We start from the raw sequence: 15,039 nt of genomic DNA on the forward strand, positions 1-15,039 counted from the left end.
GGTTGAAAGATATCCTAGAGAAAGCCTCACTTTCCTTGAATAGATTGAAAGTAGAACCCTAAACTTTAGGTAACCTGTTGGGAAGAATTCAAAGGAAAATGAAGAATGGGCTATTGGAAACTTCCCCAACCTGATAAAGGACATGAATGAAAAAACAAGTAATAATAACACATAATGGTGTAAGTCTGAATGCTTTCTCCCTAAGTTTGGAAACAAGGCAATATCTCTTTTAAATTATTTTATCCAACATTGTATAGGAAGTCAAATCCAGGGCAAAAAGGTGAGAAAAATAAATAAGTAAATACATAAATAGCACAGATATTGAAAATGATGGAAAAAAAACCCTGTCTACATTCAAAGGCAACATGACAGTCTACACAGGAAACCACCCCAAATCTACATAATATCTACTAGAATAAGTGAATTTAGTGAGGTTTCAGGATATAAGATCCATAAAGAAAAACTGATTATATTTATATATACTAACAATAAACAATTGAGTAATGGAACAATCCTTTGCAACTGCACAAACACCATGAAATACTGGGAGCTAGATGAATGAAACATATACAAGATTTGTATGTTGAAATCTACAAACCATTGATAAAAGAAAATTTAAAAGATCTAAGTAACTATAGATCTATAAAAATCTAAATAACTATTCTCAGGAATAGGAATATCCAATATATTTGATATGCTAGTTCTGTCCAAATGAATTTACTGAGTCAATGTAATCTCTATTAAAATTTCAGAAGGATTTTATATTTTTATGGACATTTGTAAGCTGATTATAAAATTTATAAGAACAAAAGGTATAGACAGCCCAAGTAATTTTGATAGAGAAGAACATAGTTAAAGGATTCACATCCCTTGATTGTATGAATTGCCATAAAGTTATAGTAACTAAAACAGTATGAAATTGATATAAGAACAGGCATATAGATTAATGTACAAAATATTGAATTCATAAATGGATCCGAACACATATGGTCTGTTGATTTACAAAAAATGGTACTCAGGTAATTTTATGGAGAAAGGATAATTTTTTCAGCAAATGATAATGGAACAATTGGATATCCATATGCAAACAATCAAACAAGTAAGCAAGCAAACAAACAAAAAAAACACAGAAATAGGACCTTCACACTTTGCACGTATGTAAAAATAAGCTTTAAATAAAGCATAGACCTAAGTGTAAAGCCTAAACTATAAAAGTTCTAGTGGAAAGCATAGAGAAAAATATTTATTACTATGATTTTGGCAAAGATCACTTATATAGGAAGAAGCATAAGACAATAAAAAATTTGTAAATGGTACTTCATCAAAATTAAAAACTTTTCTTTGAAAGTCACTATTTTAAAAATGAAAAGATAAGTCATACAATAGGAGCAATTATTTGCAAACAAAAGAGTTTTAGCAAGAATATATAAAGAATTCTTATAATTCAATAACAAAAGACAAGTCAATAAAAATAAACAAGAGATTTGAACTTTTACTGAAGAAGCAATTGTAAATAAATAAATGAAAACATGTTATTTGGATATTAAAAATATAAATTCAAACTACAGGAAAACACCATGATGAGACATCATATCTACTAGTCTGGGTAAAACAGAAAAAAAATTGATAGCGCCAAATTCTGATGAAGATGAGGAACAACAGAAATTCTAATAAACTGCCAATGAGAAAGATAATAGGATTGCTGTTTTGAAAAACAGTAGGAAAATTTCTTGTAAGATTAAACATATATGCACCATACTACCCAGTATACTAGTTTTAGGTTCTTAGGCATTTACTCAACAGAAGTGAAAATATATGCTTGCACAAAAAACCAATAGATAAATAAATTGCAGTATTTCTGTACAATGGAATACTACCTAGAAATAAAAGGGAATGTAAGACTGATTCTTGATCCAATGTAGATAAATTTCAAAGTCACTGTGTATGTAAGAAAAAGTCAGACACAAAAGCATGGTATCATTTATGAGTATAGAAATCTCTAACCATTGAGTATAGAAATCAGAGAAGTGGATGACTGAGTTAAAGGAACTTTTTAGGGAGATGAAAATAGTCTATGTATCTTATTATGGTGGTGGTGTACAACTATATACATTTGTTAAAATTCACTGAGCCATATACCTAGAAAGGTGAGTTTTACTGTATGTAAATGATACTTAGAAAAAAACTTTACAATAGTAAACTACTTAAATTGACTTTTGTATTGAGTAATTTTTTTATTAATTACTTAATGATTTCAGTGTTAGGCATTTTTTTGATGAAATAGGACATATTCATTAATCTTTTAAAAGGTGAAACATGGAAAGAATTCAGAGACCTAGCCAGTCAAACCAGTCTTTAAGTTTCTTAAAGATATAAATCATCATCTAATTTCCACTCCCAATGACCCAATCATGATTCCTAAATAAGATGAGCTATTAGAATTAAAGAACTAGAAGTTAAAACAATTCATCATCTGCCCTGAATTATCACTCAAGTCAAGGACTTGGTTGCAGTCTTGGTGTGAAAAGTTAGTAATGTTTATTCTTTGTTGAGAAAATTACATTCTGGTTTAAAAGTATTGGAAAACTGTTTTCATAGGTTTTTTTTTCCTTCCTTACTCCACTTTTAAGGTAGAAAAGTTGTTATCTTACAAACACATCTTACCTCTTGATGTTCCACACTTTCTACTAAAGGCCTTAAATTATTTCATAAACCATTCACTGTAAAGATCTCCATCTAAACTTCTGTCTCCTTCTTTTATATTCTGTTTCTAGTCTTATCTACAGCCTCTTTTCATGATCTATAGAGAAACCATCCTTGTTACTATCTCTTCTTAGCTGTATTGATGAAAAATCTCCCTTCAAACTCCCTTTGATAAACTTCCTTCGTCTTCTAAAAACCACTCCACTCATTAAATGACTTTCTAATGGGTTTCAGTTTTTCCTAGTATCCCCAACTTCATACAGACAGAAGACTCAGGGCTTTTTTTTTTTTTTTCTTCAAATTCTATTGTCAGTTTTCATATAATTAGAATCTTCAGTCTTATCAATCTTATCAGTCTTATCTCTAATCTATGCAGAGATTCCTTATCTGCATCCCATATCACTGATTCGTTTCACTCTCTCTCAAATATTGCTACTACTATCTTTCCAGGTTTTATGCCCACTTCCATTCTTAAGTGACCTTAACATTCAGATTCATGATTTATCCAATCCATTCACTGCACGGTTTCTTGATCTATTTGATTTCACAGTACACTGTATCCCTCAGACATAACCATAATTTGCCAACACTGACACACGCTGGGTCTCATCTTCCCATGGCATTTCTCTACTAACAGATCATAAGCCACAAATACCCAATTTCTTTTTTTTTAGATGATTTTTTCCTTAAATTTATTTATTTTGAAAGAGAGAGTGTGAGTGAGGAAGGGATGAGAGAGAGGTTGAGAGAAAGAGATTCCCAAGCAGGTTCCATGATGTCAGTACAGAGCCCAACATGGGGACTGATCCCATGAACCTGTCAGATCATGACCTGAGCTGAAATCAAGAGTCTGTTGCTTAACCGACTGAGCCATGCAGGCATCCCCACAAATACCCCATTTCTGATCATAGCATCTTTACCATCCAAGTCTTCCATTCTGCTATCCTCATAGAATTGTCTTTGTGCTCTACCTGGTACACAAATACTCCCCTTATCTGGTCATATTTATCATTTTCCAGCTGGAACTACATGATCAATTATTTTCATGCACCTATCAATTTATTAACCTCTTGCAGTCTCTTAAACTTTCATCACATCCTTGATGTTAATTTTCCACCATGATCGTAACTAATAACAGTTTTCTTAGTTTTCAATGCTCTTTCATGGAATGTTGCCTGAGAGGCACAGGAAAATGATGACATAGTCTGCTTCAAAGTAATGCCATCTTGTGCCAGTTAGGCCTTCATCATTATTCAGCAAAGTTTTTAATCTTCTTTTGTTAAACTATTCTGATTTCATTATCTGCCCCCATCATTGTGTTAAACTGAATGTTAAATGGATGATTTAAAGTTCACTTGTTATGTGAATTTCCTTTATCTGGGTACATTATTATCCAATGGAAACATAAATATAAATAAAATGTAATCATTCATACTCACTTAGAAATGGGATTGACACTGGCTTCAATAATTGTTAAACACTTACAGCATTTAATGTTTTCTGGAAATTCTTGTACACCTAAAATGTAAAAAAAAATAAGGATAAAAAAAGCACATGAAAAGATCCTGGCAAAAATTCTTCAAACTATGGTCTAATATTAAGAATAATTAATTAAAACTATGAATCAATACATAATATAGATATAGTACCAATACACCATTATGATAATCATCATATTGTGATATGTAAGTATAATAATGTAATAATATATTAGTATCACATAATATATGCATACATTTAAAAATAAAAATAAAATTTAAATATTAAATAATATTTTATCACAGTAATAGTTAGACATTGGTTATAAAATTGAAGACAACTGTATATTTGGGATATGAGATTTTTGCTTTTTACTAATTTAAAGCAATAAAAATAACTAGGTAGATCATTAAGTGCTAGGTAGATCATAAGTAGCACTAGATCATTAAATGCTACTACCTCAGTAAGGGGGTAATAAGCAGATAAAAAAGAGATTATAAGCAGATATAAAGAAAACAGAAGATAAAATCTTTGTTTCTTTTATAAGATGGGAGGATTGAACTTACACATGTGAAAGATACATAAGCATATATCACAGAACAATTGATATTCCCAAACTAATGTGGGTCTCTAACAAATTTTATGCAATTCTTCCTTGTTGGCTGCACAGAGTGTAGTTCTATATCTGCCTGAAAGGGTCAAGAGGTGAGCAGTTCTTCACCGGATCCTCTATCAAGTCTCAGGCAGCCAGCGAGGCTCATCACCCTATCACCCTTAAGGAACTGCTCATCTGCTGTCAAAGTTGCGCCGCAGGCAACGTAACAGAAAAATAGGTCTTTCTACGAAACTGAAACTCAGTAAGCCACAAACCTAATCCATAAATGTGAGGGTCAAAGAAATAAAAGATGTGGAAGGTATGTCAATTAACACAAATGAATCAAATATAGTAGGTCATGGGAAAGTTAGAAGAGAAGGCAGCAATATGAAGCTATTCCTATATGCCTAAAGTACTACCTGCTCTAAATGTTTGAAATTACTAAGGGGGTAATATTTCTATAAAGTACTAGACTCGCTCAGCATTTCATATCTGACAAAAGGATAAGGAACATTTTGTGGCAGGATTTTGTTGAACTTTTTAATGATGGACACTCAAGAAAGAAAACCCTCCACCTTCCAAGATTCTATTGTCCTAGATCACCATGTCCACAGAACCTTGAAGCCCAGTGAAGCAGCAGGAGGGCAGTCAAACCAAGACAGGCCACTTATGCACTGCAAAATAAGGGTCAAAAGAGGATATAGAGACATTTCTCATGCATTTTCTCCCTATGTGAAATTTCATCAGAAACTATGCTGTCCTAAAGTTATTGCTGAAGTATTGCTGTTTATTAATAAGAACCTAAGGAAGTATAGGAGCTCCATTATATATAAATTGAATGAGAAAATTCACTTCTCTTTTTTGGAAAGGCCATAACATCTAGAGCCATCCTCATTAACTAGACCTTAATAAAATGGCAAAGAAGTCAACAAATCAATCCTTGAGATGCCCCAATATTTTCTCCCTTAGTATTTATATTTACTTTGGATATCTGCAAACAACAGATAGTTAAGCCTTCTTTTTATCCCTTTAGCTTTTTGTTCTGTATCAATCTGGGCTGACTGCATACTGGTATACTGGATGCCTTATCACTACATATGTTTGCCTTCTTAATTATGTGTACACCAGATAGAAGCAGAAGCAAATTTAAAAAATGATTTTAAGAAAAAGACTATCTCTGTATCTTTTACTGAAAATGTAATTCTCTGTTGTGGTGAAAATATTACTAAATTATTTGTTTAAAAACATATTATGGGGGCTCCTGGGTGACTCAGTCGGTTAAGCGTCTGACTTTGGCTCAGGTCATGATCTCACGGTTCATGGGTTCGAGCCCCATGTTGGGCTCTCTGCTGACAGCTAGCTCAGAGCCTGGAGCCTGTTTCTGATTCTGTGTCTCCCTGTCTCTCTGACCCTCCACTGCTCATGCTCTCTCTCTCCCTCTCTCTCTCTCTCTCAGAAATAAATAAAACATTAAAAAAATAAAGAAAAAAATGTATTATGTTGTTTGTAGTTCAAACTTAAAGTTATTCATGGCTGAGTCTATTAGATCAAGATGGAATCCCAACTTCACCACTTACTGGTTGGGTAACCCTATGGAGATTATTTAAATGTTTCAACATCTACTTTGAAAAATGCTGATTGAAGATGGCGAAGAAGTAAGGAGTTCCATACTTCCCACCTGCATCTCTCAAACAAAGAAGAGCTGAAACCAAAGGACGCTGAACTGCAAGAGTCTGGGGGAAAAAGAGACAGAGTCCACTAAGAAGACAGCCTCATAGGTGCATGATTGTGAACTGGGGAAGATGAAAATGGGATGGGACATGGAGGCATGGAGGGGAGAGAGCCCCCTCTGCAGAGAGACAAAGGAAAAAGAGTGGCTGAAACTGCTCATAGAACTGTCCCTGGAGAAGAGAAAAATGCTGATTATATAAATGGTTACAAAAAGAGTTGTAGTGAGGATAGAGAGATAAACCAATAAAGCAATTGGCACAAGGCGAAGCATAAATGTTATCTATAATGATTGGAAATACAGAGGCGGGGCCAAGATGGCTGAACAACATGGAAGTTTTGTTTTGCATCTCTTATCCCTGAAATATAGCCGAAACAACACTAAGTCATCCTGCACACCTAGAAAACTGATTTGAGGATCAACACAACAATCTGCACAAACTGCAACACAGCACACAGCAGGTACATGACATAGAGAGGTGAACTGGGGGAGAGAGAAGCTGCAGAATACAGGGAACTGTTTTTGCTTGCAGAGAGAGGACAGAGATGAAGGGGGAGTACAGGAAAGCATCTCTTCCACCCAAAAGCATCTGGAGAGAAAAGAAAGAGTATACAAGGGACTGAACAAAAAAGGGAGAAAGAAGAAAAGAGAGGGTTTAATTTCCATCAAGACTCTATAAACAGGGGAAGCTCAGAGTCTGAAACTCCACAGTTCTATACCTGGCAGAGCTCTGGTGGGAAGGACAAATCCCCAGGAGCAAAAGCAAGGTCAGAGGGGTCCATGGGCCACATGGAGTGAGGTGGTTCCTCTGCTGGGAGCACACTTGGTAGAGGCTGTATAGCCACCCCACAGGCAAAAGTCCCAGTGGACCCTGGAGAACAAGCACATTTTCTGGTGCTGGGACAAGGACGTTAAGTGGGAAGCCTGGCACCAGATGTGTGTTATGATTTACCATAATCCCTGAAAGGCTGCTGCTATACAATAGCGTGAACTTTTTCCAGGGGGGATTGGTATTCAGCCACAGTCCCTGGGCATTGGCAAAGCATGGTTTCACAAACATTCCTGGGGGCAAGAGGCACCTGGACATTGCTCGGTGAGAACCTCCCCCAGAGGGTCAGAATGGGTCAAAGCTGCAGTCACTTAGAAGTGAGGCATTGGGAAACACAGCCACATTTGAGATAAAACTCAGGAGTGAGGTACCTCCTGGCAATGTGACGGCTTGGTCATGGAAAGTGTAAAAGTGGAGAGTGGATGGAAGCCAGAGACAAAGGAGGGGTGCACAACTGTTGATCAGAGAAAGCAGAGTTCTGATACTAGAGACTGGGTAGCTGGGTAATCCATTTTCACCCCTCCTTCACATGTGCATATACCCTACATGCACCACAACAATCCACCCCAATAAGCTAAGCAGCACCATCTAGTGAAGAACTAAGGCATTAAACTAAGCCCTGCCAAATTGGGCCAACCTAGCTCTTCAGGAACACCCCAAGTTTCTCCGTCTGCTTATTTTACAGACTATAAAGTACTTTATAGTTTGACGTTTAGGGGAAACTGATGTAATTTCAATCGTATTTCAGTCTGCTGCTCCATATATTCAATTTTCTTCCATATTCTTTTCTTATCGTTGAACACAGAAAAAGAAAAAATATTTTTATTTTCCATTTTTATTAAAAATATATTTCTTCATTTTTTTCTACTATATTTTTTACTTTTTCATAAAATTTTCAAATTCTATTTTACTTCCATCATTTCATTTTATTCTATTTCATTGTATCCATTTTTTTTCAAACTTTCAAACTTTTTCCTTTATTTTCTTCTTTTTTTCTTATTTATCCCTTTTTTCTCTAATCCATTAAGCTCCTTTCAACAACCAGATCAAAACACACCTAAGATATAGCATCATTTATTTTATTTTTGTGTGTTGATTTTAATTTTTTAATTTGATTTTTCACCTTATTAATTCCTTTTCTTCCTTCAAAATGATGAAACAAAAAAAAATTCAGCTGAAAAGAAAGAACAGGAATAAATGATAGACAGGAATTCAACTAGCAAGACGTCTGAACCAGAATTTAGAATCACAATAATAAGAATACTAGCTGGGGTTGAAAATAGATTAGAATCCCTTTCTATGGAGATAGAAGAAGTAAAACCTAGTCAGAATGACATAAAAATGCTATAACTGAGCTGCAATATCAGATGGAGGCCAAGGCAGCTAGGACAGATGAGGCAGAGCAGAGCATCAGGGATATAGAAGACAAACTTATGTAGAACAATAAAGCAGAAAAAAATAGGGGGAGACTAAGGCAATAGAGTATGATTTAAAAGTTAGAGAAATCAGGGACTCATCAAAAAGGAATAACAGCAGAATCATAGGGGTCCCAGAAGATTAAGAGAGAAAAAGGAGTAGAAGGGTTATGTGAGCAAATCATAGCAGAAAATTTTCCTAACCTGGGGAAAGGCAAAGACATCAAAATCCAGGAAGCACATAGGACTCCCATTAGATTCAACAAAAATCAACCATTAACAAGGCATATTTACAAAACAAGTCAAATTTATTTATTTTTTTAAATTTTTTTTTTAATTTTTTTAATGTTTTATTTATTTCTAGGAGAGAGAGAGAGAGACAGCGTGAGCAGGGGAGGGTCAGAGAGAGAGGGAGTCACAGACTGAAACAGGCTCCAGGCTCTGAGCTGGCCGTCAGCACAGAGCCCGACGCGGGGCTCCAACCCACGAACCGCGAGATCATGACCTAAGCGAAAGTCGGACGCTTAACCGACTAAGCCACCCAGGCGCCCCAAAACAAGTCAAATTTACAAAATACTCAGGCAAGGAAAGAATCACGAAAGTAACAAGGGAAAAATAGTCCTTCACCTACAAGGGAAGACAGATCAAGTTTGCAGCAAACTTATCCACAGAAACTTGGCAGGCCAGAAAGGAGTGGCAGGATATACTCAATGTACTGAATCATAAAAACATATGCAGCCAAGAATTCTTTATACAGCAGGGCTGTCATGCAAAATAGAAGGAGAGATAAAAAGTTTCCCAGACAAACAAAAATTAAAGCAGTTCATGACCACTAAACCAGCCCTGCAAGAAATTTTAAGAGGGACTCTTGGAGAGGAGAGGAAAAAAAAAAAAAAAAAAAGCAACAAAGACTAGAAAGCACCAGAGAACACCAGCAGAAACTCCAACTCTACAGGCAACATAATGGCAATAAATTCATATCTTTCAGTACTCACTCTAAATGTCAATGGACTAAATGCTCCAATCAAAAGACACAGGGTAACAGAATGGATAAAAAAACAAGATCCATCTATATGCCTATGTTGTTTACAAGAGACCCACTTTAGATGTAAAGATACCTTCATATTGAATGTAAGAGGATGGAGAACCATCTATTATGCTAATGGTAGCCAAAAGAAAGCTGGAGTAGCCACACTGATATCAGACAATCTAGACTTAAAAATAAAGACTGTAACAAGAGATGAAGAAGTGCATTTTATCAAAATTAAGGGGTCTAGCCACCAAGAAGATCTAACAATTGTAAACATTTATGCTCCAATATGAGAGCACCCAAATATATAAATCAATTAATCACAAACATAAAGAAACTCATTGATAATAATACCATAATAGTAGGGGACTTCAACACCCTATTTACATCAATGAACAGATCATCTAAACAGAAAATCAACAAGGAAACAATGGCTTTGAATGACACACTGGACCAGATGGACATATTAGATATATTCAGAACATTTCATCTAAAGCAGCAGAATACACATTCTTCTCCAGTGCATATGGTAAGTTCTCCAGAACAGATCAAATACTGGGGCACAAATGAGCCCTCAACAAGTACAAAAATATTGAGATCACAGCGTGCATATTTTCAGACCATAACACTATGAAACTTGAAATCAGCCACAAGGAAAAATGTGGAAACATAACAAATATTTGGAGACTAAAGAACATCCAACTAAGGAATGAATGGGCTAACCAAGAAGTTAAAGAAGAAATTAAAAATACATGGAAGCCAATGGAAATTATAACACCATACCCCAAACCTCTGGGACGCAGCAAAGCCAGTCATCAGAGGGAAGTATGTAGTAATGCAGGCCTCCCTTAAGAAGGAAGAAAAATCTCAGATACACAATCTAACCTTACACCTCAAAGAGCTGGTAAAAGAACAGTAAATAAAACCTAAAACCAGCAGAAGACAGGAAATAATGAAGATTGGAGCAGAAATCAATGCTATCAAAACAAACAAACAAAAAGTAGAACAGATCAATGAAAGCAGAAGCTGTTTTCTTTGAAAAAAAATCAACAAAATTGATAAACTCCTAGCCATTTTGATCAAAAAGAAAGAGCAAAGTACCCAAATAAATAAAATGAAGAAGAATGAAAGAGGAGAGATCACAATCAGCACAGCAGAAATACAAACACTAAGAGAATATTATACACCATTATATGACAATAAAATGGGTAATCTGGAAGAAAGGGACAAATTCCTAGAAACATATAAACTACCAAAACTGAAACAGAAGAAATAGAAAATTTAAACAGACCCATAATCAGTAGAAATCAAATTAGTAATAAAAAAATCTCCCAAGAAAACAAAAGTCCAGGGCCAGGTGGCTTTCCAGGGGAATTCTACCAAACATTTATAGAAGAGTTAACAGGGTGTCCTGGGTGACTCAGTCAGTTAAGCATCTGACTTTGGCTAAGGTCATGATTTCCAGTTTGTAGGTTTGAGCCCCATGTCGGGCTCTGTGCTCAACAGCTCAGAGCGTTGAGCCTGTTTCAGATTTTGTATCTCCTCTCTCTGCATTCCCCTGCTCACTCCCTGACTCTCTCTCTAAATAAATAAACATTAAAAAGTTAAAAAAATAAAGAAGAGTTAACACCTGTTTTCTTGAAGCTGTTCCAAAAAATAGAAATGGAAGTAAGACTTCCACACTATTTCTAGGAAGCCAGCATTACCTTGATTCCAAAACCAGACAAACACCCAACAAAAAAGAGAACTATAGACCAATTTCCCTGATGAACATAGATGCAAAAATCCTCAACATGACTTTTAAAAAAATTATTCACCACCACTAAGTGGGATTTATATGTTGAATGCAGGGCTGGTTCAATATGTGCAAAACAATCAGTGTGATACATCACATCAATAAAAGAAAGAACAATAACTATATGATCCTCTCAATAGATGCAGAGAAAGCATTTGAGAAGATACAGCATCGTTTCTTGATAAAAACCCTCAAGAAAGTAAAGATAGAAGGATCATACTTCAGATCATGAAAGCTATATATGAAATACCCACTGTTAATATCATCCTCAATGGGGAAAATCTAAGAACTTTTCCCCTAAAGTCAGGAACAAGACAAGGATGTTATTCAACATAGTATTGGAAGTCTTAGTCTCAGCAATCAGACAACACAAAGAAATAAAAGGCATCCAAACTGGCCAGGAGGAGGTCAAACACTCATTTTTCACAGATGTCATGATACCCTATATGGAAAACCCAGTAAGATTACACCAAAAAATTACTAGAACTGATCCATGAATTCAGCAAAGTGGCATGATATAAAATCAATGCACAGAAATTGGTTGCATTCCTATACGTCAATAATGAAGCAATGAAAAGAGAAATCAAGGAATTGATTCCGTTTACAACTGCACCAAAAACCATAAAATACCTAAGAATAAATCTAACCAAAGAGGTGAAAAATCTATACACTGAAAACTATAGAAAGCTTAAGAAATTGACGAAGACATAAATAAATGGAAAAATATTCCATGCTCCTGAATTGGAAGAACATATATTGTTAAAATGTCAATACCACCCAAAGCAATCTACATATTCAATGAAACACCAATCAAAATAACACCATCATTCTTCTCAGCACTAGAACAAAGAATCCTAAAGCTTATATAGAACCACAAAAGACCCTTAATAGCCAAAGCAATCTTGAAAAAGAAAACCAAAGCTGGAGGCATCACAATCCCAGACTTCAAGCTGTATTACAAAGCTGTAATCATTAAGACAGTATGGTTCTGGCACAAGAACAGACATTCAGATCAATGGAACAGAATAGAGAACCCAGAAACGGACCCACAAACATATGGCCAACTCGTCTTTGACAAAACAGAAAAGAATATCCAATGGAATAAAGACAGTCTCTTCAGCAAATGGTACTGGGAACACTGGACAGTGACATGCAGAAAAATGAACCTGGACCACTTTATTCCACCATACACAAAAATAAAATCAAAATGGATGAAAAGACCTAAACATAAGACAGGAAACCAAATCCTAGAGGAGAAAGCAGGCAAAAACCTCTTTGACATTGGCTGCAGCAACTTCTTAATATGTCTCCAGAGGCAAGGGAAACAAAAGCAAAAATGAACTACTGGGACCTCATCAAAATTAAAAGCTTCTGCATACTGAACGAAACAATCAGGAAAACAAAAAGGCAACCAACAGAATGGGAGAAGATATTTGCAAACAACATATCAGATAAAGGATTAGTATCCAACTATAAAGAACTTATCAAACTCAACACCCAAAAAACAAATAATCCATTGAAGAAATGTGCAAAAGATATGAATAGACTCTTCTCCAAAGAAGACATCCAGAAGGCCACTGACACATGACACTGCTCAACATCACTTATGATCAGGGAAATATAAATCAAAACCACAATGAGATACCACTTCACACCTGTAAGAATGGCAAACAATAACAACTCAGGCAACAACAGATGTTGGCAGGGATGTGGAGAAAGAGGATCTCTTTTGCACTGCTGGGATGCAAACTGGTGCAGCCACTCTGGAAAACAGTATGGAGGTTCCTCAAAATATAAAAAATAGAACTACCCTATGACCCAGCAATTACAGTACCAGGTATTTATCCAAGGGATACAGGTATGCTGTTTTGAAGAGACACATGCACCCCAATGTTTATAGCAGCACTATCAACAATAGCCAAAGTATGGAAAGAGGCTAAATGTTCACCGATGGACAAATGGATAAAGAAGATGTGGAATATATATACAATGGAGTATTACTTGGCAATCAAAAGGAATGAAATCTTGCCATTTGCAACTATGTGGATGGAACTGGAAGATATTATGCTAAGCGAAATTAGTCACAGAAAGACAAATATCATATGACTTCACTCATATGAAGACTTTAAGATACAAAACAGATGAACATAATGAAAGGGAGGCAAAAATAATATAAAAACATGGAGGGGGACCAAACATGAGACCCTTAAGTATGGAGAGCAAACAGAGGCTTGCTGGAGGGGTTGTGGGAGGGGGGATGGGCTACATGGGTAAGGGGCATTAAAGAATTCACTCCTGAAATCATTGTTGCACTATTTGCTAACTAATTAATTGTTTAAAAAAAGAAAGAAATACAGTTGACCCTTGACCAACATGGGGTTGAAGTGGGTCCACTTAAATATGGATTATTTTTTGATAAATACATGCAGTACTGTAAATGTATTCTCCCTTCCTTATGAATTTCTTAACATTTTCTTTTCTCTAGTTTTTGTAGTTGTATGAATACAGTATATAATACATTTGATATACAAAATATGTGTGGATTGGCTGTGTATAATTGATAAGGCTTCTGATCAACAGTATGCTGTTAGTAGTTATGTTTTGGGAGAGTAAAAGGTTATATGTGGATTTTTGACTGTGTAGGAGATTGGTGCCCAACACCTGTGTTCAAGGGTCAAGAGTAAATGGAAGAAGACTGCGTCACTCAGTAAAGGAACCAAACATCACAATAAGCTGTCTTGAGGTAACACATTTGTAACATTTATCTACCTAAGAGATCACAGAAAATAAGTAGGAATTAGTGTGCTGAAAGAATATCCCAATACCTAATCAGTATAGTATCTGAGGTAAATGTTCAAAGGTTTCCAGGGTGAACTTTACCATATATTCTAAAACATAGGCCCTAGCGTTTAAGTTCTAGAGCACACCTTTAACTTACAGTTGACTATAAACATGAAGAGGTAGTTTATCAAGCAGTTAAGAGCACAGGTTGGAAGTTTAACTGAATCTCAGTGCTGTCACATAACTAGCTATTATTTATATAATATTTGAACATCACTTATTCATTTCTTGTCTAATTAGAAGAGTTGATCTGAGTATTAGATGGTAGGAAGATAAAGAAATTAGTATCATGTCTGGCACTAGATAGAATTCATATATTAATAAGCATAATGTAACTTACTCTTTTATATGCCACTGTGTAAAATAATTTAATTCTCTTAATAGTCTTATGGGAAAGATATATTAAGCAATATTATTTTCATTTTATGGATGAAGAGCCATACATTTACAAAGATTCAGTGACTTATTTAAATACCTAATGGATGTTAACAGATGAGAATGTATAAGGTAGGATTTAATTCAATTTTAACACTATATCTTTTATTCTTTTTTATTTCATTATGTTACTTCTTATTAAAATTACATTAGATTTGATTATAGAATCCACACCTATATCAAGCAGT

General features: G+C 35.2%; 1 protein-coding gene across 1 annotated transcript in view; it reads right to left on the reverse strand.

Annotated features, from left to right (window-relative positions):
- LOC120227185 (leucine-rich repeat-containing protein 7-like) overlaps positions 1-15,039 on the reverse strand; it is a gene marked incomplete at its 3' end in the record, with an annotated part of 71,713 nt that overhangs the window by 22,245 nt on the left and 34,429 nt on the right. Inside the window, exon 3 of the mRNA XM_039225347.1 lies at positions 4,143-4,221. Coding sequence (XP_039081278.1) covers positions 4,143-4,221 — 79 coding nt within the window. The remainder of the gene's footprint in view (positions 1-4,142; positions 4,222-15,039) is intronic.

Source organism: Hyaena hyaena, unplaced genomic scaffold (genome assembly GCF_003009895.1).
Source record: "Hyaena hyaena isolate Hyena2069 unplaced genomic scaffold, ASM300989v1 scaffold_2060, whole genome shotgun sequence".
NCBI lineage: Eukaryota > Metazoa > Chordata > Mammalia > Carnivora > Hyaenidae > Hyaena > Hyaena hyaena.